This window comes from Oncorhynchus mykiss, chromosome 13, assembly GCF_057628025.1.
Source record: "Oncorhynchus mykiss isolate SJ-2025 chromosome 13, ASM5762802v1, whole genome shotgun sequence".
In the NCBI taxonomy this organism is placed as follows: domain Eukaryota; kingdom Metazoa; phylum Chordata; class Actinopteri; order Salmoniformes; family Salmonidae; genus Oncorhynchus; species Oncorhynchus mykiss.
Genome location: NC_143034.1, coordinates 14,906,153 through 14,931,157, shown reverse-complemented (window position 1 = coordinate 14,931,157; position 25,005 = coordinate 14,906,153). Strand labels below are relative to the sequence as shown.

General features: G+C 45.4%; 1 protein-coding gene across 3 annotated transcripts; it reads left to right on the top strand.

The window, feature by feature from the left end:
* Positions 1–809: 809 nt before the first annotated feature.
* On the top strand, positions 810–23,068 carry pycr1b (pyrroline-5-carboxylate reductase 1b). 3 transcript variants are annotated; one of them, XM_090195358.1, is made up of 9 exons: positions 810–2,435; positions 3,577–3,665; positions 3,910–3,980; positions 6,419–6,598; positions 7,932–8,039; positions 10,879–10,992; positions 11,572–11,664; positions 17,332–17,495; positions 17,570–23,068. In XM_090195358.1, the coding sequence occupies exons 2-9, from the start codon at positions 3,599–3,601 to the stop codon at positions 17,739–17,741; spliced, it is 969 nt and encodes a 322-aa protein (XP_090051484.1). In that variant the 5' UTR covers positions 810–2,435; positions 3,577–3,598; the 3' UTR covers positions 17,742–23,068. The 3 variants fall into 3 exon arrangements, with proteins under 3 accessions (XP_090051484.1, XP_090051485.1, XP_090051486.1); XM_090195359.1 differs by having other exon boundaries at positions 2,297–2,435; positions 3,562–3,665; XM_090195360.1 differs by having other exon boundaries at positions 2,315–2,435; positions 6,419–6,928.
* Positions 23,069–25,005: the final 1,937 nt, after the last annotated feature.

Genomic DNA, 25,005 nt, shown 5'->3' with positions numbered 1-25,005 from the left:
AGTTGGAAGGAGAAAACAACTATGTTTGAGTGTTTGAGAGATCACATTGAGTGATTTTGAACCATTAATTTTGCCACAGATGTTCTTTCTGCCAGCTACAATCTCTTCTTGGCTCCCTAAAATATTTATATTTCCTCACCATTAAATATATTCAAATACTCTGAGAGAGAGAGAGGCTAGTTTTGACACCACCAGTGGGACCACAATAAATCAGGTGTCGGGACGAAAATGGCCCCGGGCCACAGGTTTCAGACACCATCCTAGTGACAAGGGGTAGATTTGGGAATGGGCATTGAGTGCTGATCTAGGATCAAGTCCCCCTTGTCCATATAAACTAAATGATTGTGATCTAAAAGGCTAAACTGATCCTAGATCAACACTCCTACTCTGAGACGCTTGATTTATATGGTCGCTGTACCTATAAGGGGAACCTCTACCTAGGGTATAGCTGACTTCATTCTCATCCTGTACAACTGACAGAGAGGGTAACAGCTGGGATAGTTGGAACGGAACCCCCCTTGGCCGTGCATTCTGATGTGTATATATAGCTTCTGCTGGTATGAACGGTATTCCACTGCAGGGCATTCTTCTTTTCTCACTCCGTCCGAAGCCTGGGTTCAAATACTATTTGAAATCATTTCAAATACTTGATCTGTGCTTGATTGAGCTTGCCTGGCTTAATGGACGAATAGAATAGTTTACAACACTGTAAACCCCACCTATCTGGCACTCCAGGCAGGCTAGAGCAAAGATTTAAAATACTAATTGAACCCAGGTCTGCTCCATAGTTCAGTTCAGCACAGAGCCCCAAACACACTTGACTAGGAAAAATGGAAGCACAGTTTTTATCTACCAGAGACTTTGGAGTCATTTTAGAACGAACACAAGAAAGACAGAACACCGTTAATGAATGTATTCAGACAGACAGGGGACATAGCGCTCATTAAAGTGGGGACACACAGTGGTTGAGCCTATGTCTAATTTTAAGGGTCTTCGTCAAATTACCCAGACAGACAGCAAGTACCCAGGGATCCAGGAAGGGAAAACGTCGAAGCCGACCAATCACATATCCCTTTTAATATTCTACTGTCTCACTAGCAAATGGTGGCTGTGTGTTTCTTGATTTGCAATTCTGTTCAAATCAATTAGGAAAACTTAGATTTGACCTGAACTTTTGATTGAAATAGAATCCCCTCTGTGTCTCGTCAGGTCTCCTCTCTTCCCCCCTCCCCTCCCCTCCCCTCCCAGTTCAGATCAGACAGAAAAACAGGAAATATATGATGTTAATTCTATTGGTAATATTTGGCTTTTTGAGGTTTTTTGAGAATTTCCTGTCCTATGATTCCGGTGAACTGAGTCCCCTTCATGGAACTTCAGAGTGTCCAGCATTCCGAGAATGTCTGGCAGGCAGGGAATTCTGCATCTCTTAGATTCCTGGATAATCCGCTCCGTCAGGAGTCTAGCTCTAGTCTGGGTACCAGTCTTTGTAGCTGACATTAATCTCATTGCTACTCCGGTGGTAGCAGGAGTGGAATGTAATAGCTGAATAGAGGATGGAAACCAGGCTAGTCTAGACCCACACATGGTCTGAATGTATGCAGTTTGGAAAAGACGGGGAAGGGGGGGGGCAATGTTCTCGGGGATCATCAAGCTGTTGACCTGGGTTGAAGGGGAGAGGGGAGAGGTTGCTGGGGGGAAGCTCAGGTGACAGAGTTGGGTTGGGGAGTCTGTTATGCACGGAATGTGCTAGTTCCTTTTTGTGTCGCTGCATATGGTCCTACAGATGTAGCTTCCGTCTATGACAGTGTCTCAGTAGTCTAACAAAGCTTTCTGTCCCCATTCGTCGTATTGTTTTCACCGACTGTCCAGGTTTTGAGATCAATGCAGATTAAGAAGAAAAGAAGAAGAGAGGTGGCCCCAACTCATTGAACGACTTTACTATAACCTACTTTATTCATTTATAACACATTCACAGTGCACTCATAGCCCTCTTCTTCTCAACAGCTCGTTCAATTGATTTCATTAGTCCCACACTTTCTATCGGTTATAAAATGGTGGCACTGGAAGTCAAGTGGTTGACATATTGGCACAAAATAAACATAACCTACTTCTACAATGTGCATATGGCATTGAACTTGACCTATATTTTGGCTCCACTTACTTATTACTCTGGAAAATGATGCAACAGGGCACTGGAGACCACAAACCCCGCCCATAAGTGAATCAACGAGCCTAATCTTTACGCGGATTGGTAAGGAGTCGCCATTCATTGGTCCATTCTCATGCGCGTCATGACGGCTACCCGGAACACATAGAGATTGGAAGCCACGTTGACAACGAAGTGGTGTTTTGTTTCATTCCAAAACCGGTGAAATAACGGTAACTGCACCGGTGTGTCTGTCCAGCGGCCAAAGGGGTTGAAAATCGTACAGAAGGTAAGAGTACCTATTTTGCAAAGAACAATTTAAGCAATGTATGTTCTGTTGTTCATTAATTCATTTATTGCTCAGTCAGACAAGCTAGCTAGTGAGAAAGCATCAAAGACCAAAATAGTAACGTTACTGCACCACTAAGTTACTGTAAATAGCCATTGCTAATGTTACAAGCCCTGCTAGCTATATTTGCTGCTGCAAGAACGAATACAAATTGCTAAACAGCTACAGTAAGTGTACAATTATCTGGTTGTAGCTGGCTAGTTATGCATTACAATGTACTGATTGATGTCTTGAACCTCAAACGAGATCATGCAAGCTGCCTACTGTTAACCTACCTAACTAAATGTTATGCTAAATATTCCCAACGGAAGTATACTGAACAAAAATATAAACGCAACATACAACAATTTTACATCTGAGGAAATCAGTCAATTGAAATAAATGAATTAGGCCCGAATCTATGGATTTCAGATGACTGGGAATGCAGATATGCATCTGTTGGTCATAGATACCTTAAAATAAATGGGCCTCAGGATCTCGTCACGTTATTTCGGTGCATTCAAATTGCCATCTATAAAATGCAATTGTGTTTTTTTTTGTCCATAGTTTATTCCGGGCCCATACTATAACCAACCGCCACAACCGCCACCATGGGGCACTCTGTATACAACGTTGACCTCAGCAAACCGCTCGCACACATGACTCCATACACGTGGTCTGCGGTTGTGAGGCTGGTTGGACATACTGCCAAATTCTCTAAAATTACGGAGGCAGCTTATGGTAGAGAAATAAACATTAAATTATCTGGCAGCAGCTCTGGTGGACATTCCTTTATTCAGCAGGCCTATTGTGTGACAAAACTGCAGTCTTAGAGTGGCCTTTTATTGTCCCCAGTTTAAGGTGCACCTGTGTAATGATCATGCAGTTTAATCAGCTTCTTGAAATGTCACACCTGTCAGGTGGATGGATTATCTTGGCAAAGGAGAAATGCTCACTAACAGGGATGTAAAGAAATTTGTGCACATAATTTGAGAGCAGTAATCTTTTTGTGCGTGTAACTGTTTAGCTAAAGTTATTGTGCCTTTGTGCTGACTGTAATATGTAATGTTTTTGTGCTGACTGTAAGATCTGGGCTTTGCAGGACAAGCCACTTCACCGGAAAGATGAGTGTAGGATTCATCGGAGCCGGCCAGCTGGCTCACGCGCTGGTGAAAGGGTTCACATCTGCGGGTAAGGAACCGCCAACCGGTTATGATGACCAACAGGCCGTGACCCATTTTTTTTTTTTTTTTATCTGTCTGGCCAGGGCAGGTCACTCTGACTGCTCGTGTACACAAGACTGGGCCCTGAAATGTCAACAAACGGTAGCTGTTATCAGTTGCAGTTCCAGTGACGCAAATCTGTGTTGTGCCCTGACCTCATCTCTCTCTTTAATCCTTTCTGTGCCCATCCTCTGTCTCCCTCTCTCCCCCAGGTGTAATAGCTACTCAGAGAATCATAGCCAGTTCTCCAGATACTGATCTGCCTACTGTTGCTGGCCTGAGGGTAAGAGGCAGGGATGTGTGTTTGTTCTGTTTGTGTGCGAGAGAGGGACAGGCCTGTGCAGGCTTACCTGTTTTGTCTGGATGAGAGGAAGTGTGTGTTGTGTATGTGCGTTGTTTAAATTGCCTTGCCTGGAAGGTGTGGATGTGTTTACGTGGCCTGGAAGGTGTGGGTGTGTTTACGTGGCCTGGAAGGTGTGGGTGTGTTTACGTGGCCTGGAAGGTGTGGGTGTGTTTACGTGGCCTGGAAGGTGTGGGTGTGTTTACGTGGCCTGGAAGGTGTGGATGTGTTTACGTGGCCTGGAAGGTGTGGATTAGAGGTCAACCGATTATGATTTTTCAACGCCGATACCGATTATTGGGCGACCAAAAAAAGCTGATACTGATTAACCTGCCGATTTTAAATAAAATATATATTTTATGTGTATGAAATAATGACAATTACAACAATACTGAATGAACCCTTTTATTTTAGCTTAATATAATACATAAATAAACTCTATTTAGTCTCAAATAAATAAGGAAACATGTTCAATTTGGTTTAAATAATGCAAAAACACAGTGTCGGAGAAGAAAGTAAAAGTGCAATATGTGCCATGTAAAAAAGCCAACATTTAAATTCCTTGCTCAGAACATGAGAACATATGAAAGTTGGTGGTTCAATATTCCCAGTTAAGAAGTTTTAGGTTGTAGTTATTATGGGAATTATGACGGGTCAACTATTTCTCTCTCTACCATTTGTATTTCATATACCTTTGACTATTGGATGTTCTAATAGGCACTTTAGTATTGCCAGTCTAATCTCAGGAATTAATAGGCTTGAAGTCATAAACAACGCTGTGATTCAAGCATTGCTAAGAGCTGCTGGCAAACGTATTAAAGTGCTGTTTGAATGAATGCTTACGAGCCTGCTGCTGCCTACCACCGCTCAGTCAGACCGCTCTATCAAATATCAAATCATGGACTTAATTCTAATAAACACACAGCCTTTGATCATTAATATGGTCAAATACGGAACCATTCTGTATTTTATCTAACGGGTGGGAACCCTAAGTCTAAATATTGCTGTTACATTGCACAACCTTCAATGTTATGTCATAATTGTTTAAAATTCTGGTTTGCAACAAGCCAGGCGGCCCAAACTGCTGCATATACCCTGACTCTGCTTGCACTGAACGCAAGAGAAGTGACACAATTTCCCTAGTTAATATTGCCTGCTAAAATGCATTTATTTTAACTAAATATGCAGGTTTTAAAAAATATACTTCTGTGTATTGATTTTAAGAAAGGCATTGATGTTTATGGTTTAGGTACATTCGTGCAACGATTGTGCTTGGTTCGCGAATGCTCTTTTGTTAAATCATCACCCGTTTGGTAAAGTTGAAGTAGACTGTGATCTGATGATAAATTTAACAGGCACCGCATTGATTATATGCCACACACTACGCTAGTTAACGTAGTAATATCATCAAGGCTAGGCTACCTATGGCGGCAGGTAGCCTAGTGGTTAGAGGCGGGTAGCCTAGTGGTTAGAGCGTTGGACTAGTAACCGAAAGGTTGCAAGAACAAATCTCCGAGCTGACAAAGTAAACATCTGTCGTTCTGCCCCTGAACAAGGCAGTTAACCTGCTGTTCCTAGGACGTCATTGAAAATAAGAATTTGTTATTGACTTGCCTAGTTAACAACATTTTATTTTATTTTACCTTTATTTAACTAGTGATTGATTGTTTTTTCATTAATTAAGTTTAAAGCTAGCTAGCAACTTACCATGGCTCATTGCAGCCACAAGGTCCTTTTTACCACTCGCGTAACAGGTGGTCAGCTGATGTGTTTGTGTGGCCTAGGGGGGTGGGTGTGTTTGTGTGGCCTAGGGGGGTGGGTGTGTTTGTGTGGCCTAGGGGGGTGGGTGTGTTTGTGTGGCCTAGGGGGGGTGGGTGTGTGTTTGCGTGGCCCTGGAGGGGGTGGGGGTGTTTGCGTGGCCTGGAGGGTGTCTGTCTGTGTCTGAGTGTATAGGTAGGTAATGCTTCAACGTTTGTATGAGGGCTCTGCATTGTGTGTGTACACATCCTAGAAGGCCTTGCATATTCACTCTTAACCTGTCTCTCCCTCTTGTCTTCCCGTCTTTCTGTCTCTCCCTCTGTCTTCCCGTCTTTCTGTCTCTCCCTCTGTCTTCCCGTCTTTCTGTCTCTCCCTCTGTCTTCCAGTCTCTCTGTCTCTCCCTCCTCCTCTAGAAAATGGGTGCTATCCTCACCACCAGTCTCTCTGTCTCTCCCTCCTCCTCTAGAAAATGGGTGCTATCCTCACCACCAGTCTCTCTGTCTCTCCCTCCTCCTCTAGAAAATGGGTGCTATCCTCACCACCAGTCTCTGTCTCTCCCTCTTCCTCTAGAAAATGGGTGCTATCCTCACCACCAGTCTTTCTGTCTCTCCCTCCTCCTCTAGAAAATGGGTGCTATCCTCACCACCAGTAACAAGGAAGTGGTGAACAAGAGTGATGTCCTGTTCCTGGCAGTCAAACCCCACATCATCCCCTTTGTGCTGGATGAGATTGGACCAGACATCGAGGACAGACACCTTATAGTGTCCTGTGCTGCAGGAGTCACCATCAGCTCTATAGAGAAGGTCAGAACCTGTCCTGGACCGGTCTGGTGGAGTCACCATCAGCTCTATAGAGAAGGTCAGAACCTGTCCTGGACCGGTCTGGTGCAGTCACCATCAGCTCTATAGAGAAGGTCAGAACCTGTCCTGGACCGGTCTGGTGGAGTCACCATCAGCTCTATAGAGAAGGTCAGAACCTGTCCTGGACCGGTCTGGTGGAGTCACCATCAGCTCTATAGAGAAGGTCAGAACCTGTCCTGGACCGGTCTGGTGGAGTCACCATCAGCTCTATAGAGAAGGTCAGAACCTGTCCTGGACCGGTCTGGTGGAGTCACCATCAGCTCTATAGAGAAGGTCAGAACCTGTCCTGGACCGGTCTGGTGGAGTCCATGGATCACTTGAAAAATAGTCTTGTGGGGTAGTGCCTATTTAGTTCTGTCCTCCATGTCAGAGGAAGACATACTGCAATGTTTTATGGTCACGTGGGTATAGTGAAATGTGTTGTTTTACAGGGTCAGCCATAGTAGTACTGCGCCCATGGAGAAAATTAGGATTAAGTGCCTTGCTCAAGGGCACATGGACAGAGTTTTTGTTGTTGTTAATATTGTTATCATTGGCTCTGGGGATTTCAACTAGCAACCATTCGGTAACTGGCCCAATATTGAAGAACCTAAAGAACGGTCAATGGACCAGGTGTCTCTTTTAAACACCAGTGCTGCCAGGACCCAAGAATTCCTCCTATAATCTCCTTTTATGACACTGTCCTCATCACCTTTTGTTGTTATTTACATAACAGGGCCCCGTCTCCTCCATTTAGATGTTTCCTTCCTGTACCTCCTCCGTGTAGTAGGAGGCTCCCTCCGGTACCTCCTCCGTGTAGTAGGAGGCTCCCTCCGGTACCACCTCCGTGTAGTAGGAGGCTCCCTCCGGTACCTCCTCCGTGTAGTAGGAGGCTCCCTCCGGTACCTCCTCCGTGTAGTAGGAGGCTCCCTCCGGTACCTCCTCCGTGTAGTAGGAGGCTCCCTCCGGTACCTCCTCCGTGTAGTAGGAGGCTCCCTCCGGTACCTCCTCCGTGTAGTAGGAGGCTCCCTCCGGTACCTCCTCCGTGTAGTAGGAGGCTCCCTCCGGTACCTCCTCCGTGTAGTAGGAGGCTCCCTCCGGTACCTCCTCCGTGTAGTAGGAGGCTCCCTCCGGTACCACCTCTAACCAATATTATCATCCTCAGTCTGACCCCCCCATCCATCCACTCACACATGTTCTCTTGTCAAATAATTGATCTTGACAAATCTTACAAGTGTTTCTCTCTTTACCTCTCTCCCCTTCACTAACCCATCTCTCTCTCCTTTTGTCCCCCCAGAAGCTGCTTCAGTACCGTCCGTTCCCCAAGGTGATGAGGTGTATGACCAACACCCCCGTCGTGGTGAGAGAGGGAGCTACAGTCTACGCTACAGGAACACATGCTGAGGTACACACACACACATTCACTAGGCACATGCTGAGGTACACACACACACATTAACTAGGCACATGCTGAGGTACACACACACACATTAACTAGGCACATGCTGAGGTACACACACACACATTAACTAGGCACATGCTGAGGTACACACACACGCATTAACTAGGCACATGCTGAGGTACACACACACACACATTAACTAGGCACATGCTGAGGCACACACACACACATTAACTAGGCACATGCTGAGGCACACACACACACATTAACTAGGCACATGCTGAGGCACACACACACACATTAACTAGGCACATGCTGAGGTACACACACACACATTAACTAGGCACATGCTGAGGCACACACACACATTAACTAGGCACATGCTGAGGCACACACACACACATTAACTAGGCACATGCTGAGGTACACACACACACATTAACTAGGCACATGCTGAGGCACACACACACACATTAACTAGGCACATGCTGAGGTACACACACACACATTAACTAGGCACATGCTGAGGCACACACACACACATTAACTAGGCACATGCTGAGGCACACACACACACATTAACTAGGCACATGCTGAGGTACACACACACACATTAACTAGGCACATGCTGAGGTACACACACACACATTAACTAGGCACATGCTGAGGTACACACACACACATTAACTAGGCACATGCTGAGGCACACACACACACATTAACTAGGCACATGCTGAGGCACACACACACACATTAACTAGGCACATGCTGAGGTACACACACACACATTAACTAGGCACATGCTGAGGTACACACACACACATTAACTAGGCACATGCTGAGGTACACACACACACATTAACTAGGCACATGCTGAGGCACACACACACACATTAACTAGGCACATGCTGAGGTACACACACACACATTAACTAGGCACATGCTGAGGTACACACACACATTAACTAGGCACATGCTGAGGTACACACACACACATTCACTAGGCACATTCTGAGGTACACACACATTCACTAGGCACATTCTGAGGTACACACACATTCACTAGGCGCATGCTGAGGTACACACACATTAACTAGGCACATGCTGAGGCACACACACACACATTCATTAGGCACATGCTGAGGCACACACACACACATTAACTAGGCACATGCTGAGGTACACACACACACATTAACTAGGCACATGCTGAGGTACACACACACATTAACTAGGCACATGCTGAGGTACACACACACACATTCACTAGGCACATTCTGAGGTACACACACATTCACTAGGCACATTCTGAGGTACACACACATTCACTAGGCACATGCTGAGGTACACACACATTAACTAGGCACATGCTGAGGCACACACACACACATTCATTAGGCACATGCTGAGGCACACACACACACATTAACTAGGCACATGCTGAGGCACACACACACACATTCATTAGGCACATGCTGAGGCACACACACACACATTAACTAGGCACATGCTGAGGCACACACACACACATTAACTAGGCACATGCTGAGGCACACACACACACATTCATTAGGCACATGCTGAGGTACACACACACACATTAACTAGGCACATGCTGAGGTACACACACACACATTAACTAGGCACATGCTGAGGCACACACACACACATTAACTAGGCACATGCTGAGGCACACACACACACATTCATTAGGCACATGCTGAGGCACACACACACACATTAACTAGGCACATGCTGAGGCACACACACACACATTAACTAGGCACATGCTGAGGCACACACACACATTAACTAGGCACATGCTGAGGTACACACACACACATTAACTAGGCACATGCTGAGGCACACACACACACATTAACTAGGCACATGCTGAGGTACACACACACACATTAACTAGGCACATGCTGAGGCACACACACACACATTAACTAGGCACATGCTGAGGCACACACACACACATTAACTAGGCACATGCTGAGGTACACACACACACACATTAACTAGGCACATGCTGAGGTACACACACACACATTAACTAGGCACATGCTGAGGTACACACACACACACATTAACTAGGCACATGCTGAGGCACACACACATTAACTAGGCACATGCTGAGGTACACACACACACATTAACTAGGCACATGCTGAGGTACACACACACACACATTAACTAGGCACATGCTGAGGCACACACACACATTAACTAGGCACATGCTGAGGTACACACACACACACATTAACTAGGCACATGCTGAGGTACACACACACACATTAACTAGGCACATTCTGAGGTACACACACACACATTAACTAGGCACATGCTGAGGTACACACACACACATTAACTAGGCACATTCTGAGGTACACACACACACATTAACTAGGCACATGCTGAGGTACACACACACACATTAACTAGGCACATTCTGAGGTACACACACACACATTAACTAGGCACATGCTGAGGTACACACACACACATTAACTAGGCACATGCTGAGGTACACACACACACACACATTCTTTAGGCACATGCTGAGGTACACACACACACATTAACTAGGCACATGCTGAGGTACACACACACACACATTAACTAGGCACATGCTGAGGCACACACACATTAACTAGGCACATGCTGAGGTACACACACACACACACATTCTTTAGGCACCAAACAGAAGAAAACCGGGTGAACCTGTCTCCGTTTCAAAAAAGTATTTCTACAGTGAAATGAGGGTAAAATCTCCATCTCTTATCTTAATACCGTTCTCTCTCTTTCCCCATTTCCCCCCCCCCGCCCCCCCCCCCAGGTGGAGGATGGTAAGTTGTTGGAACAGCTGATGGCCAGTGTTGGGTTCTGTACAGAGGTGGAGGAGGACCTTATCGATGCCGTCACCGGCCTCAGTGGCAGCGGCCCCGCCTACGTGAGTTACTGACCTATAATAGAGGGGTAGAGGGGCCTGGCCATGCCTACGTGAGTCACTGACCTATCATAGAGGGGTAGAGGGGCCTGGCCATGCCTACGTGAGTCACTGACCTATCGTAGAGGGGCCTGGCCATGCCTAAGTGAATCACTGACCTATCATAGAGGGGTAGAGGGGCCTGGCCATTCCTACGTGAGTCACTGACCTATCATAGAGGGGTAGAGGGGCCTGGCCATGCCTACGTGAGTCACTGACCTATCCTAGAGGGGCCTGGCCATGCCTACATGAGTCACTGACCTATCCTAGAGGGGCCTGGCCATGCCTACGTGAGGCACTGACCTATCATAGAGGGGTAGAGGGGCCTGGCCATGCCTACGTGAGTCACTGACCTATCATAGAGGGGTAGAGGGGCCTGGCCATGCCTACGTGAGTCACTGACCTATCATAGAGGGGTAGAGGGGGTGAGTCACTGTTGACCTTCCTCCATACAAATTACACACTGCTAAGAACCCACTCACAATGTATCTCAGTGAGTGATTTCTGGCCTAAATAAAGAAGTGCTTGTGTGTGTGATGACAGGCGTTCACAGCTCTGGATGCCCTAGCCGATGGAGGGGTGAAGATGGGTCTACCCAGGAGACTAGCGGTCAGACTGGGAGCTCAGGCACTACTGGTCAGTAACATCATAGTATCACACTGTCACACATCATTACACTGTCACACATCATTACACTGTCACACATCATTACACTGTCACACATCATTACACTGTCACACATCATTACACTGTCACACATCATTACACTGTCACATATCATCACACTGTCACACATCATTACACTGTCACACATCATTACACTGTCACACATCATTACACTGTCACACATCATTACACTGTCACACATCATTACACTGTCACATATCATTACACTGTCACATATCATTACAGCTCAGGTCTAACTGGTCAGTAACATCATATCATTACACTGTCACATATCATTACACTGCCACATCATTACACTGTCACATATCATCACACTGTCACATATCATTACACTGTAACATATCGTCACACTGTCACATATATCATTACAGCTCAGGTCTAACTGGTCAGGAACATCATATCATTACACTGTCACATATCATTACACTGCCACATCATTACACTGTCACATATCATCACACTGTAACATATCATCACACTGTAACATATCATTACACTGTAACATATCGTCACACTGTCACATATATCATTACAGCTCAGGTCTGACTGGTCAGTAACATCATATCATTACACTGTCACATCATTACACTGTCACATATCATCACACTGTCACATATCATCACACTGTCACATATCATTACACTGTAACATGTCGTCACACTGTCACATATATCATTACAGCTCAGGTCTAACTGGTCAGTAACATCATATCATTACACTGTCACATATCATTACAGCTCAGGTCTAACTGGTCAGTAACATCATATCATTACACTGTCACATATCACCACACTGTCACATATCATTACACTGTAACATATCATTCATTACACTGTCACATATCATTACACTGTCACATATCATTACACTGTCACATATCATTACACTGTCACATATCATCACACTGTCACATATCATCACACTGTAACATATCATCACACTGTCACATATCATCACACTGTCACATATCATTACACTGTCACATATCATCACACTGTCACATATCACCACACTGTAACATATCATCACACTGTCACATATCATTACACTGTAACATATCATTCATTACACTGTCACATATCATTACAGCTCAGGTCTAACTGGTCAGTAACATCATATCATCACACTGTCACATATCACCACACTGTAACATATCATCACACTGTAACATATCATCACACTGTCACATATCATTACACTGTAACATATCATTCATTACACTGTCACATATCATTACAGCTCAGGTCTAACTGGTCAGTAACATCATATCATTACACTGTAACATATCATTACACTGTCACATATCATTTCAGCTCAGGTCTAACTGGTCAGTAACATATCATTACACTGTCACATATCATCACACTGTCACATATCATTACAGCTCAGGTCTAACTGGTCAGTAACATCATATCATTACACTGTCACATATCACCACACTGTAACATATCATCACACTGTCACATATCATTACACTGTAACATATCATTCATTACACTGTCACATATCATTACACTGTCACATATCATTACACTGTCACATATCATTACACTGTCACATATCATCACACTGTCACATATCATCACACTGTCACATATCATTACACTGTCACATATCATCACACTGTCACATATCATCACACTGTAACATATCATTCATTACACTGTCACATATCATTACAGCTCAGGTCTAACTGGTCAGTAACATCATATCATTACACTGTAACATATCATTACACTGTCACATATCATTACACTGTCACATATCATTACACTGTCACATATCATTACACTGTCACATATCATTACACTGTCACATATCATTACACTGTCACATATCATTACACTGTCACATATCATCACACTGTAACATATCATATCATTACACTGTCACATATCATTACAGCTCAGGTCTAACTGGTCAGTAACATCATATCATTACACTGTCACATATCACCACACTGTAACATATCATCACACTGTCACATATCATTACACTGTAACATATCATTCATTACACTGTCACATATCATTACAGCTCAGGTCTAACTGGTCAGTAACATCATATCATTACACTGTCACATATCATTACAGCTCAGGTCTAACTGGTCAGTAACATCATATCATTACACTGTCACATATCATTACACTGTCACATATCATCACACTGTCACATATCATTACAGCTCAGGTCTAACTGGTCAGTAACATCATATCATTACACTGTCACATCATTACACTGTAACATATCATTACACTGTCACATATCATTACACTGTCACATATCATTACACTGTCACATATCATTACACTGTCACATATCATCACATTGTCACATATCATCACACTGTAACATATCATTCATTACACTGTCACATATCATTACACTGTCACATATCATTACACTGTCACATATCATCACACTGTCACATATCATCACACTGTCACATATCATCACACTGTCACATATCATCACACTGTCACATATCATTACACTGTCACATATCATCACACTGTCACATATCATCACACTGTCACATATCATCACACTGTAACATATCATTACACTCACATATCATTACAGCTCAGGTCTAACTGGTCAGTAACATCATATCATTACACTGTCACATATCATCACACTGTAACATATCATCACACTGTAACATATCATCACACTGTAACATATCATCACACTGTCACATATCATTCATTACACTGTCACATATCATTACAGCTCAGGTCTAACTGGTCAGTAACATCATATCATTACACTGTCGCATATCATTACAGCTCAGGTCTAACTGGTCAGTAACATCATATCATTACACTGTCACATCATTACACTGTAACATATCATTACAGCTCAGGTCTAACTGGTCAGTAACATCATATCATTACACTGTCACATATCATTACAGCTCAGGTCTAACTGGTCAGTACTGTACTAACAGCAACCCATCGTTACACCAGACAATCAGAGCCCAAACAGCAACCCATCGTTACACCAGACAGACCAGAGCCCAAACAGCAACCCATCGTTACACCAGACAGACCAGAGCCCAAACAGCAACCCATCGTTACACCAGACAGACCAGAGCCCAAACAGCAACCCATCGTTACACCAGACAATCAGAGCCCAAACAGCAACCCAACGTTATACCAGACAGACCAGAACCCAAACAGCTACCCATCGTTACACCAGACAGACCAGAGCCCAAACAGCAACCCATCGTTACACCAGACAATCAGAGCCCAAACAGCTACCCATCATTACACCAGACAGACCAGAGCCCAAACAGCAACCCATCGTTACACCAGACAATCAGAGCCCAAACAGCAACCCAACGTTATACCAGACAGACCAGAACCCAAACAGCTACCCATCGTTACACCAGACAGACCAGAGCCCAAACAGCAACCCATCGTTATACCAGACAATCAGAGCCCAAACAGCAACCCATCGTTACACCAGACAGACCAGAGCCCAAACAGCAACCCATCGTTACACCAGACAGACCAGAGTAACAGTAGTAGAATGGAGGACCGTTTTTCTGAATTCAACATGACATTTTTTAGCGTTGGAATTTCACTTTGTTGCCTGTATAGAGCACATTTAAAACATTGTCACACTGCATTGTTCTTAGCCCCAGACTAGACTGGTCCCGGGGTAGCTTAATTAACCTGTGTTCACACAAGCATTTGCTACCTCTGGACTAAGCTACGGAGTCACTTGTATTCCTTAGGCCTGAGCTAACGGACAAACACAACATGCAACCAACACATCTGACACGGGACCAATGTTATAAGCAATACGACGTTTATTAACACATTATTTCACATTGCTTCTAGACTAGCATTTGATTTCCAACGGTACTAGTTTGTATAAACCTTGCTGTCTGCCTGACCTTAAATAATTTTTCACTTATGAAATTAGATCTCACCCCTGTAAAGACGATGCTGTGCACGAACGAGACGGCAACTTTTCTGATCCCGGCGAAATCATGCAACAATAATAATATTATCATGGATATATCCAATTACAGTAAATGTCAATATTAAATCTATGAAATAAATGAAAATGGAGCGTTTGCTGCTCTTCCAGCTGTAGAGTTTTTAGCTTTAGTTGGCTGAGTAAGAAGACGTTAGCCAGCCTGCTACATAGCAACCATTTCTGTTAGGCATAGCAACCAATGTTTATGCCCGGATGAAAGTGTTTTGTCCTCAGATGGAATAGTTTCAATGTAACGCGCAGAACGCATCACAAGCGTATGTACATTAAGGGATTGTGATTGGACAGTGACCATTCTAGGCGATGTTCTTGACCCGGATTCACACTCACTGGCAATTTATGCACGGTGTTTCTGGGGCTAGTGTGCGCGGTGTTTCTGGGGCTAGTGTGCGCGGTGTTTCTGGGGCTAGTGTGCGCGGTGTTTCTGGGGCTGGTGTGCGCGGTGTTTCTGGGGCTAGTGTGCGCTGTGTTTCTGGGGCTGGTGTGCGCGGTGTTTCTGGGGCTAGTGTGCGCGGTGTTTCTGGGGCTAGTGTGCGTGGTGTTTCTGGGGCTAGTGAGTGTGCGCGGTGTTTCTGGGGCTAGTGAGTGTGCGCTGTGTTTCTGGGGCTAGTGAGTGTGCGCTGTGTTTCTGGGGCTAGTGTGCGAGGTGTTTCTGGGGCTAGTGTGCGAGGTGTTTCTGGGGCTAGTGTGCACGGTGTTTCTGGGGCTAGTGTGCGCGGTGTTTCTGGGGCTAGTGAGTGTGCGCGGTGTTTCTGGGGCTAGTTAGTGTGCGCGGTGTTTCTGGGGCTAGTTAGTGTGCGCGGTGTTTCTGGGGCTAGTTAGTGTGCGCGGTGTTTCTGGGGCTGGTGTGCGCTGTGTTTCTGGGGCTAGTGAGTGTGCGCGGTGTTTCTGGGGCTAGTGAGTGTGCGCGGTGTTTCTGGGGCTAGTGAGTGTGCGCGGTGTTTCTGGGGCTAGTTAGTGTGCGCGGTGTTTCTGGGGCTAGTTAGTGTGCGCGGTGTTTCTGGGGCTAGTGTGCGCGGTGTTTCTGGGGCTAGTGTGCACGGTGTTTTTGAGGCTAGTGTGCGCGGTGTTTCTGGGGCTAGTGTGCGTGGTGTTTCTGGGGCTAGTGTGCACGGTGTTTCTGGGGCTAGTGTGCACGGTGTTTCTGGGGCTAGTGTGCGTGGTGTTTCTGGGGCTAGTGAGCGCGGTGTTTCTGGGGCTAGTGAGCGCGGTGTTTCTGGGGCTAGTGAGCGCGGTGTTTCTGGGGCTAGTGAGCGCGGTGTTTCTGGGGCTAGTGAGCGCGGTGTTTCTGGGGCTAGTGAGCGCGGTATTTTTGGGGCTAGTGTGCGCTGTCTGAGCTAACGCTACTCTGGAGCAGGGCAGCTAGCTTGTGCTAAGGTGGATGCTATCCCACTTTACAATGTGTGAACACTCGCTTAGTCCCGGGCTAACCCCAGATTGTAAATAATGATGACCTTTGAACTGTTTTTGCTTACTACCCCACCCCCCCACCCCAGCTCCCATTTTAATTCTAAAATCTAAATGGAGTCAATATGATGCCCTTGCTGGTTTTGTGGTTGACTGATGGTGACTCCCTCCCTCTGTCTGTCTCTCCTTCTTCACCCACAGGGAGCAGCTAAGATGTTGTTGGACTCTGAGCTGCACCCTGGCCAGCTGAAGGACAACGTGTGTTCCCCTGGGGGAGCCACCATCCACGCCCTGCACGTGATGGAGAGTGGCGGATTCCGCAGTCTGCTCATCAACGCCGTGGAGGCTTCTTGTATCAGGACACGGTGAGGGGGGGAGACACACACCTGAAACCAGGCACACACAGACATGCTGACTTACCTCCTCCCCTCCTCCTCAGGGAGCTGCAGTTCCTAGCGGACCAGGAGCGCATCTCCCCGGCAGCCATTAAGAAGACCACCCTGGACAAGGTCCTGCAGCAGCCTGGGGTCAGCCAGGGGTCAGGGGCCAACGGCAAGCCAGGACTCAGCCTCAGGAGAAACCCCCCAGGACCTGTCAAGAAGAACAACTGAGATTGAGACACACACACACCACCTATAACACCAGGAATCCGCGTCAGGAGAAACCCCCCAGGACCTGTCAAGAAGAACAGCGATGGATGGACACACACACACTCTCTTTCTCTCAAAATTTGTAAATGCAGCTTGCACAGACCCATAGCCTTGTCTGACAGGGAGTCCGTGTACACACACGTGAACAGAAATGCATGTACAACATGCCGCCTGTCTACCTTGTCTTCAGTCTGTCTGAGGATGTGTGTCTCCGCGGTGATAACGACCCAATGGGCCAAAACATCAGTGAATATTTCAGATAGAAATGCAATGCATAGAGCTGACATGATTCCTTATTCTGCATGACAGAGGAATTCATAGAATCTGTTCTTTTCAATGCATTTCTTTCTGAGCGTTTTCTTTTTAATGTTGCCCCTGCAGCCGAAGCAGGCAACAGATGGCTTCAGTGATGTATTTTTTTGCCTGATGACTCAAACTGAATTCTTCCCACTGCTCTGTTCACTGCACACGTTGAAGTTGTTTGTGGTGACGTCATAATGAGGGATGTTGTACAAAAGTGATCAGCGATTGGATCACCTCGAACCAATCAGAGCATCAAAGCCAATGACAATTTTTTTTTTAAAACACCTCTTTACTCACGTGTGCTTTGACTCTGGCCCAACCCATTTGTTTCTGGGACCAATCGGAACCTTTGTGTTCAGGAAAACCTGTCAGGGGCGGGATACTCAGATACTCGTTTTCACGGGAGCAAGGCGTTTGGGTACCTAGGCAAGCCGTTTCTAAGGTAGTGTCCCAAATTGCACCCTATTCTCCCCCTCCCCAATAGGGGTCAAAGGTAGTGCACTATAAAGGAAATAGGCTGCCATTTGGGATTTACACCAAGTGTACTATACAGACAGTTACAATGTATTTTCTATGAAGCCAGATCATGCCATGAAAAGCCTTTTATTTGGCTTGTTGTGATTTTCTTGTCATTATTCTTGACCTACAGTGTTATTTTATGGACTGACTGAACAACAATTGTTTTGAGTTTTTGTTTTTTTACATATTCTATTGTCCGTATGTTGTGGTCACCATCAGGACAAAAAATAAACACTAGCCACCAGACAAATGAACACTAGCCACCAGACAAATGAACACTAGCCACCAGACAAATGAACACTAGCCACCAGACAAATGAACACTAGCCACCAGACAAATGAACACTAGCCACCAGACAAATGAGCACTAGCCACCAGACAACTGAACACTAGCCACCAGACAACTGAACACTAGCCACCAGACAAATGAACACTAGCCACCAGACAACTGAACACTAGCCACCAGACAACTGAACACTAGCCACCAGACAACTGAACACTAGCCACCAGACAAATGAACACTAGCCACCAGACAAATGAACACTAGCCACCAGACAAGTGAACACTAGCCACCAGACGAGTCAACACTAGCCACCAGACAAATGAACACTAGCCACCAGACAACTGAACACTAGCCACCAGACAAATGAACACTAGCCACCAGACAAATGAACACTAGCCACCAGACAAATGAACACTAGCCACCAGACAAGTGAACACTAGCCACCAGACGAGTCAACACTAGCCACCAAACGAGTCAACACTAGCCACCAGACAAGTGAACACTAGCCACCAGACAAGTGAACACTAGCCACCAGACAAATGAACACTAGCCACCAGACAAGTGAACTCTAGCCACCAGACAAGTGAACTCTAGCCACCAGACAAATGAACACTAGCCACCAGACAAGTGAACACTAGCCACCAGACAAGTGAACACTAGCCACTAGTAATCTGCATAGATTACCAGAACTAAACCAGACCTGGAGATGTGTTCAACATCTCAGTAACCACAGCAACGTGATGTAACAATCTGATCATCTGCATAGATTACCAGAACTAAACCATACCTGGAGACATGTTCAACATCTCAGTAACCACAGCAACGTGATGTAACAATCTGATCATCTGCATAGATTACCAGAACTAAACCAGACCTGGAGACATGTTCAACATCTCAGTAACCACAGCAACGTGATGTAACAATCTGATCATCTGCATAGATTACCAGAACTAAACCAGACCTGGAGACATGTTCAACATCTCAGTAACCACAGCAATGTGATGTAACAATCTGATCATCTGCATAGATTACCAGAACTAAACCAGACCTGGAGACATGTTCAACATCTCAGTAACCACAGCAATGTGATGTAACAATCTGATCATCTGCATAGATTACCAGAACTAAACCATACCTGGAGACATGTTCAACATCTCAGTAACCACAGCAACGTGATGTAACAATCTGATCATCTGCATAGATTACCAGAACTAAACCAGACCTGGAGACATGTTCAACATCTCAGTAACCACAGCAACGTGATGTAACAATCTGATCATCTGCATAGATTACCAGAACTAAACCAGACCTGGAGACATGTTCAACATCTCAGTAACCACAGCAACGTGATGTAACAATCTGATCATCTGCATAGATTACCAGAACTAAACCAGACCTGGAGACATGTTCAACATCTCAGTAACCACAGCAACGTGATGTAACACTCTGATCATCTGCATAGATTACCAGAACTAAACCAGACCTGGAGACGTGTTCAACATCTCAGTAACCACAGCAATGTGATGTAACAATCTGATCATCTGCATAGATTACCAGAACTAAACCAGACCTGGAGACATGTTCAACATCTCAGTAACCACAGCAACGTGATGTAACAATCTGATCATCTGCATAGATTACCAGAACTAAACCAGACCTGGAGACATGTTCAACATCTCAGTAACCACAGCAATGTGATGTAACAATCTGATCATCTGCATAGATTACCAGAACTAAACCAGACCTGGAGACATGTTCAACATCTCAGTAACCACAGCAATGTGATGTAACAATCTGATCATCTGCATAGATTACCAGAACTAAACCAGACCTGGAGACATGTTCAACATCTCAGTAACCACAGCAATGTGATGTAACAATCTGATCATCTGCATAGATTACCAGAACTAAACCAGACCTGGAGACGTGTTCAACATCTCAGTAACCACAGCAACGTGATGTAACAATCTGATCATCTGCATAGATTACCAGAACTAAACCAGACCTGGAGACATGTTCAACATCTCAGTAACCACAGCAATGTGATGTAACAATCTGATCATCTGCATAGATTACCAGAACTAAACCAGACCTGGAGACATGTTCAACATCTCAGTAACCACAGCAATGTGATGTAACAATCTGATCATCTGCATAGATTACCAGAACTAAACCAGACCTGGAGACATGTTCAACATCTCAGTAACCACAGCAACGTGATGTAACAATCTGATCATCTGCATAGATTACCAGAACTAAACCAGACCTGGAGACATGTTCAACATCTCAGTAACCACAGCAACGTGATGTAACAATCTGATCATCTGCATAGATTACCAGAACTAAACCAGACCTGGAGACATGTTCAACATCTCAGTAACCACAGCAATGTGATGTAACAATCTGATCATCTGCATAGATTACCAGAACTAAACCAGACCTGGAGACATGTTCAACATCTCAGTAACCACAGCAATGTGATGTAACAATCTGATCATCTGCATAGATTACCAGAACTAAACCATACCTGGAGACGTGTTCAACATCTCAGTAACCACAGCAATGTGATGTAACAATCTGATCATCTGCATAGATTACCAGAACTAAACCAGACCTGGAGACATGTTCAACATCTCAGTAACCACAGCAATGTGATGTAACAATCTGATCATCTGCATAGATTACCAGAACTAAACCATACCTGGAGACGTGTTCAACATCTCAGTAACCACAGCAACGTGATGTAACAATCTGATAATCTGCAGACATGTTCTGTCTATCTGTTAAGTGAGGAAGACTCATCCTTCAGTGAAGATGCTACCATGTTATTATGTCTCTCTGAAAGGGAACGTGGGATTTAACCTTCCAGTATATTTACTTTATCTCTGTCGTCAGTCACTTTAACATGGAACTATTTATTTGTATGTTTTGATACTGATTAGGAAAATGTGTATGGTCAATTACCAAAGGCTCTGTCCTACATTGTATATTGAGTTAGCATATGTTAGTGAAAGGAGGCAAGTTGAGGAAGCTACCTACCATAGAGTATTGGGATGCAGCCCAGCTCTAGCTGGTCAGTTGTTTCAACTCAGCATCTGGAGACACAGGGGAAGTCACAGTATGTGGACGTGTGTGTGTGTGTCCCCCCTTGTTGCCTTGACAAGTACAGTTCTACAGATGTCATGGCCCGTCATCGTCACATACTCAACGGGGGACAGACGGGGTAAAGTTTCAACCCCAGTGCCCCCGCGGATACAAATAGACATTTGTGAAGAGTGGCTGTGTACCAAATGTTCCACCCTATTCCCTACATAGTGCTCTGAGGGTCCTGGTCCAGTGTTGTCTACTATACAGGGAATGTGGTGCCATTTGGGAGTCAGGATGCAGACAGTTTTTCCCTCGCTGCCATAGATACGGATTCTGATTGGTTGGCGAGGGAGGAAACGAGCCGCCGGTTTTAGAACCCTGTCGGCAATCTGAAGGAGGTGGGTGACATGTCAGGTCCAGGAGAGGTTCAGGTCAGGGTGCATGTGGCATTCTATTCCCTATATAGTGCAACACTTCTGACTAGGACCCATAGGGCTGTGGTCAAAAGTAGTGCACTAGGAAATGTGGGTGCCAATGAGCATGCCCAGACGGGGTCATGAGGTTACCCAACGTCAACATCTACTTTTTGGTGGCACATTGCTATTTAAATTGTTATGGGGGTGACCCCTAGCCCTCCTGCAATTCAAATCATGGTTCATTTCCTGTCTTTTTTTTCTCTCCTTTATCCTCTAAACTTTTAAAGTCAAACTAAAAGAAAGTCATCCAAGTTCATTTTACTTCTACAATAACTTTTATATTGCCTTCAACAATATGACGGGACACAGGCCAATTGTTTGTTTGCCTCTGAAATATGACTGCAGAAGACCATGTTGTGTGAGAGTTGTCCTCCACGGCGTGTCCATTGTAAAGTCTGCAGTTTGAATAGACGACAGACTTTACGAGGCGCCAGGTGTGGAAGGTAATGACAATATGCAGGAAAACCGCGGAGACAAGCGGCTGTGGAGATAAATGTTCCCCAATCACAGCGGAACAATACTAACCGCTTGCAGCCTACAGGATTACCTAGATTACGGTTAAAAGTGGCCTTTGATTAAAGTGTGTGTGTAAAAAAATACAAATAAAGGCCTTGATTAAAACTGTCTCCCGCGTCCCACTCCACGCTCCCGGCCCCAGAGGCTCTGTCTGCCTGCGTCCCTAATTCCACCCTACTCCCTATATAGTTGACTGATTTGGACCAGAGCCCTGGTCAACGGTAATACACTATAAAATGAATAGGGTGGTATCTGGGACCCAGCCTCTGTTTGTGTGTGGTGGGTTTTCAGGAGGAAGGGTTAGTACTGGAGACGCTGAAGTGGTTCACTAATCCCTCTTTTATTCTGAAAGGTTATTCTCCGCTGTGGCTGAGATAAGTCCTGCTCCTCAAGAGGCTTCCATTTGACTCTCAATAACACACACACCTACACACAGTGTCGTCGGCAGAGGAGAGTCCGATAGCGGTTAATCCTCCCACAAAGTGTGTGTGTGTGTCATTCCAAAGGCCTTTGAACAGGAGGAATGGACCCTTCTTTTCCACTTGTCTTAGGCCAGGACTCTCCGACCCTGTTCCTTGAGAGATACCCTCCTGGAGGTTCACTCCGACCCTGTTCCTGGAGAGATACCCTCCTGGAGGTGTTCACTCCGACCCTGTTCCTGGAGAGATACCCTCCTGGAGGTTTTCACTCCGACCCTGTTCCTGGAGAGATACCCTCCTGGAGGTTTTCACTCCGACCCTGTTCCTGGAGAGAGACCCTCCTGGAGGTTTTCACTCCGACCCTGTTCCTGGAGAGATACCCTCCTGGAGGTTTTCACTCCGACCCTGTTCCTGGAGAGATACCCTCCTGGAGGTTTTCACTCCGACCCTGTTCCTGGAGAGATACCCTCCTGGAGGTTTTCACTCCGACCCTGTTCCTGGAGAGATACCCTCCTGGAGGTTTTCACTCCGACCCTGTTCCTGGAGAGATACCCTCCTGGAGGTTTTCACTCCGACCCTGTTCCTGGAGAGATACCCTCCTGGAGGTTTTCACTCCGACCCTGTTCCTGGAGAGAGACCCTCCTGGAGGTTTTCACTCCGACCCTGTTCCTGGAGAGAGACCCTCCTGGAGGTTTTCACTCCGACCCCAGTTGTAACTAACCTGATGCAGCTGATCAACCAGCTAATTATTAGAATCAGGTGCGCTAGATTACGGTTGGAGCAAAAACATACAGGAGGGTAGCTGTCCAGGTACAGGGTCGGATTGGATTTACAGGATGATACCTAATTCAGACCTATAGCCAGATCTCATTCAGACCTATACCCATACCTCATTCAGACCTATAGCCAGATCTCATTCAGACCTATAGACAGATTTCATTCAGACCTATAGCCATACCTCATTCAGACCTATAGCCAGATCTCATTCAGACCCATGGCCATACCTCATTCAGACCTATAACCATACCTCATTCAGACCTATGGCCAGATCTCATTCAGACCTATAGCCAGATCTCATTCAGACCTATAGCCAGATCTCATTCAGACCTATAGCCAGATCTCATTAAGACCTATAGCCAGATCTCATTCAGACCTATAGCCAGATCTCATTAAGACCTATAGCCATACCTCATTCAGACCTATAGCCAGATCTCATAAAATTGTTTATCCATCAAGACGGACCAGACAGGCTCACCTCTGACGTGTTTGTGGGTGTGTGTGTGTGTGTGTGTGTGAGAGAGAGAGAGAGAGAGAGAACATTGATCTCAGAGATGATATTGTATCTCTAGATGCAGCTGATGGAACAGGAGATTGAAAGAGAGCGGGAGAACAGGAGGATGTGAGTCAGCACTCTGGGCTTCTCTTTGTGGTTCTGACATTGTTTGTGTTCCAAATGGAACCCTATTCCCTATATAGTGCACTACTTTTGACCAGGGACCATAGGGTTGTAGCTAAAAGTAGTGCACTATAAATGGAATAGGGTGCCATTTTGGGACAAATTCCTTCAAACGGTTATTTTAGGCGTCTTTCAACTGGACCTAGTCCTAAACGAGACAGATCTAT